The sequence below is a fragment of the Carlito syrichta genome, unplaced genomic scaffold (genome assembly GCF_000164805.1).
Source record: "Carlito syrichta isolate Samal-C Ts95f unplaced genomic scaffold, Tarsius_syrichta-2.0.1 Scaffold303210, whole genome shotgun sequence".
Classification (NCBI taxonomy): Eukaryota; Metazoa; Chordata; class Mammalia; order Primates; family Tarsiidae; genus Carlito; species Carlito syrichta.
The window spans coordinates 356,387-359,269 of NW_007247306.1; the positions used below are offsets into that span (position 1 = coordinate 356,387).

The 2,883-nt window shown below is 43.2% G+C and overlaps 1 protein-coding gene across 1 annotated transcript; it reads left to right on the plus strand.

The window, feature by feature from the left end:
* The first annotated feature begins 437 nt into the window (after nucleotides 1-437).
* Nucleotides 438-1,376, plus strand: LOC103260454 (olfactory receptor 6N1-like). The gene has a single exon (XM_008058092.1). The coding sequence runs from the start codon at nucleotides 438-440 to the stop codon at nucleotides 1,374-1,376; it is 939 nt and encodes a 312-aa protein (XP_008056283.1).
* Nucleotides 1,377-2,883: the final 1,507 nt, after the last annotated feature.

Below are 2,883 nucleotides of genomic sequence, written 5' to 3' on the forward strand. Positions count from 1 at the left end.
GAAGGACAAAATGATATTTCTCACCGTCACAGGCCTCTGAAATTTACCAACTTGTATATAGTCTGTGGACCAATACTTATTTCTAAACACCTAGCAGCATGAAGGAAACATAAGTGCCTCACTAAGAAGAGGAGGATGCTAAGGGTAATTAGAGATTAGCCAGTCCAGTGGTTTCATTTGACGGCTGGAGAAACTGAGGAACTGCTTGTGGTTTCAGGCACAGCCAGTACTAGATGCAAAGCTCTCCTCTTTATGAATTTCCTGGGAGGGGTGGCAGTGGACAGAATTGGTAAAATGGGTTGTCTTGTTGGGAGAATCATGTTTCATTGTAACTGAGCACTGACTACTCCCCAGCCCAACCAGTGACTCCAGCTGTAGTGAAAACCTGAGCAAGTTCCCTGTCTGAATTGGTGCCTTTCATTGATAGATAGAACACGATGCAAGAGCCCAACAAATCCTTTGTGACTGAATTCATCCTTCTGGGCTTTCCCCTTGGCCCCGGGACCATTCCTCTGCTCTTCTTGGTCTTTCTGATGATCTACCTGTTGATTATTCTGGGCAATAGCTTGATTACCATCCTCATCTGCCTGGACTCACACCTCCACACTCCTATGTACTTCTTCATCAGTATGCTTTCCATTTTGGATCTGGGCTACACCACTACAACCATGCCCCAGATGTTGGCACATCTGGCCAGTCGGAGGAAGACCATCTCTTTTGCTAGCTGTGTGGCCCAAATGTACATTTTCTTGGTGCTAGGCATCACTGAGTCCTGGCTCTTTGCCATCATGTCTATAGACAGGTATGTGGCCATCTGCCACCCACTCAGATACAAGGTCATCATGAGCCCATGGCTCTGTGGGGTAATGGTCATTTTCTGTGGACTCTGGGGTGTCACTTCTGCCCTTGTTTATACTTTCTTTGCCATGCGTCTGCCCTACTGTGGCCCCAATCAGATCAACCACTTCTTCTGTGAAGTTCCTGCAGTCTTAAAACTGGCTTGTGCAGACACCTCAGTTAATGACCAAGTTGACTTCATTCTTGGTTTTAGTGTCATCCTGATCCCACTGTCCCTCATCCTTATAATTTATGTCAATATCTTCATTGCCATCTTGAAGATCCGTTCAGCACAGGGGCGGCTAAAGGCCTTCTCCACCTGTGCCTCCCATATCACTGTGGTCACCATGTTCTGTGTGCCAGCCATGGTCATGTACATGAGGCCTGGCACTAAGACCTCCTCAGAGGATGACAAGAAGTTGGCTCTATTCTACAATGTCATCTCTGCCTTCCTCAACCCCATCATCTATAGCTTCCGGAACAAGGACGTGAAGAGGGCTTTCCTCAAGGTGACAGGCTGGGGCAGGGCCCCCGAATAAGTCCCTGGAAGGACAGCTTGGAATCAGAGAAACAAGATTTCCAGTGCACAGTCATTACCCACAACATTCATCACATGACCCAGCAGCACCAGTGCACACTCCCTCCCAGCTCCCAATCTCAACTCTACACAGGTTCTTGGGAGAAAGCTGACTATTTGGCTGATAGAACCAGACACTGTGAAACATTTTCCAGGCATATCAGTCCTTTAGTTCCTTTTGTTTAGCAAAAGAGGTGTATCTGAACCACTGGAATCTTTTATTGAGACAAAAGGAATGGGCTTTTGGGTATGTCCTGTGGCTGAACCTTGAGAAAAGCTCACTACCCTCTGGAAATTACACATTCTTTATTAGGTGCATTGGAAAGGAAAAGGACACTGACATTGGAGGATTCCTGGACCAAGAGGAGCAACGAGTTTTGGAGTGAGACAAGGTGGGATGGCTTGAGGCCAGGTGTGATCTGTCTCCACTGACCTTTCCAGACTCATCTTACATCACTCCGTTCCTTGTTCCCTCACTCCCCATAAACTGGATGCCTGGCATTGCGTGGATGCCTTTTGCACATGAGGGCTTCCTACACCTACAGACAGTCAATTCCTATCCATCCATTATATTTGGTGTAAACCAGAGCTTCTTAAAGAGGACTTTTCTTGAGCTCCAAAAAATCAAAAGTGAGTTAGCCTTCCAATGCATCCTGAAACTTCTCTCTCATATGAATGAAGGCATGTGGCTGGACATCTTAGTTCTCTGCTAGATTCAAGTTCTATGACCGTGACTGTCTGGTTTACTGTTGTATCCTCAGGATCTAGCCCCAAACTTTCTGTTTACTGGCCTTTAACAAATATGTGATGGGTAAAATAAAGAGCACTCCATGGGAAAAGTCAAAGAGGGAAGATGGTGCTGGTGAGTGACAATAAATGAGGAGTAGAAAATTGCAGAAAATGGTGGCACTTTCTAAAAAGGAAAGGAAATTTGAAAGATTCAGTGTTGTTGTTTAGCCAAAATCATATGCTTTTGTTACTGATAAACATGAATCAGTGGAACACCATTGTCCACTTATGAACTAACAAGTTTCGAAAAATGAGGATACTCAATGCAGATCAGGATGCAGTCAGACTGACACTGACATTCACTGCTGAAAAGAAGATAATTGTTTCTACCTTCCTCGAGCAGTGTCTTCCACAAAGTAGGTACTCAACATACTTGTTAAACAGTGATAATACTAATTACTATAGCTCTATGTATTGAATATTTGTATGCCAAATTACAGTTTCAAGAATATTACATGCTTAATTCATTTAATAAAAATATCAACACATAGGAAACATGTAAAAATATATATCATGAACCTTTACAATATTCATATACTTGTGTCTAGAAATATCACCTTTAGGACTCTTTCCTAAGGAAAAGTCAGAAATGCAAAGTTTTATGTACAAGATTTTTATTAAATAATTATTGGAAATAGCTATAAATATGACTTACTAGTCTTGTGAAATACTGTGCAACC

Coding starts and splice junctions, on each gene's coding strand:
- LOC103260454 (XM_008058092.1), top strand. CDS start 438: ATGCAAGAGCCCAACAAATCCTTTGTGACTGAATTCATCCTTCTGGGC.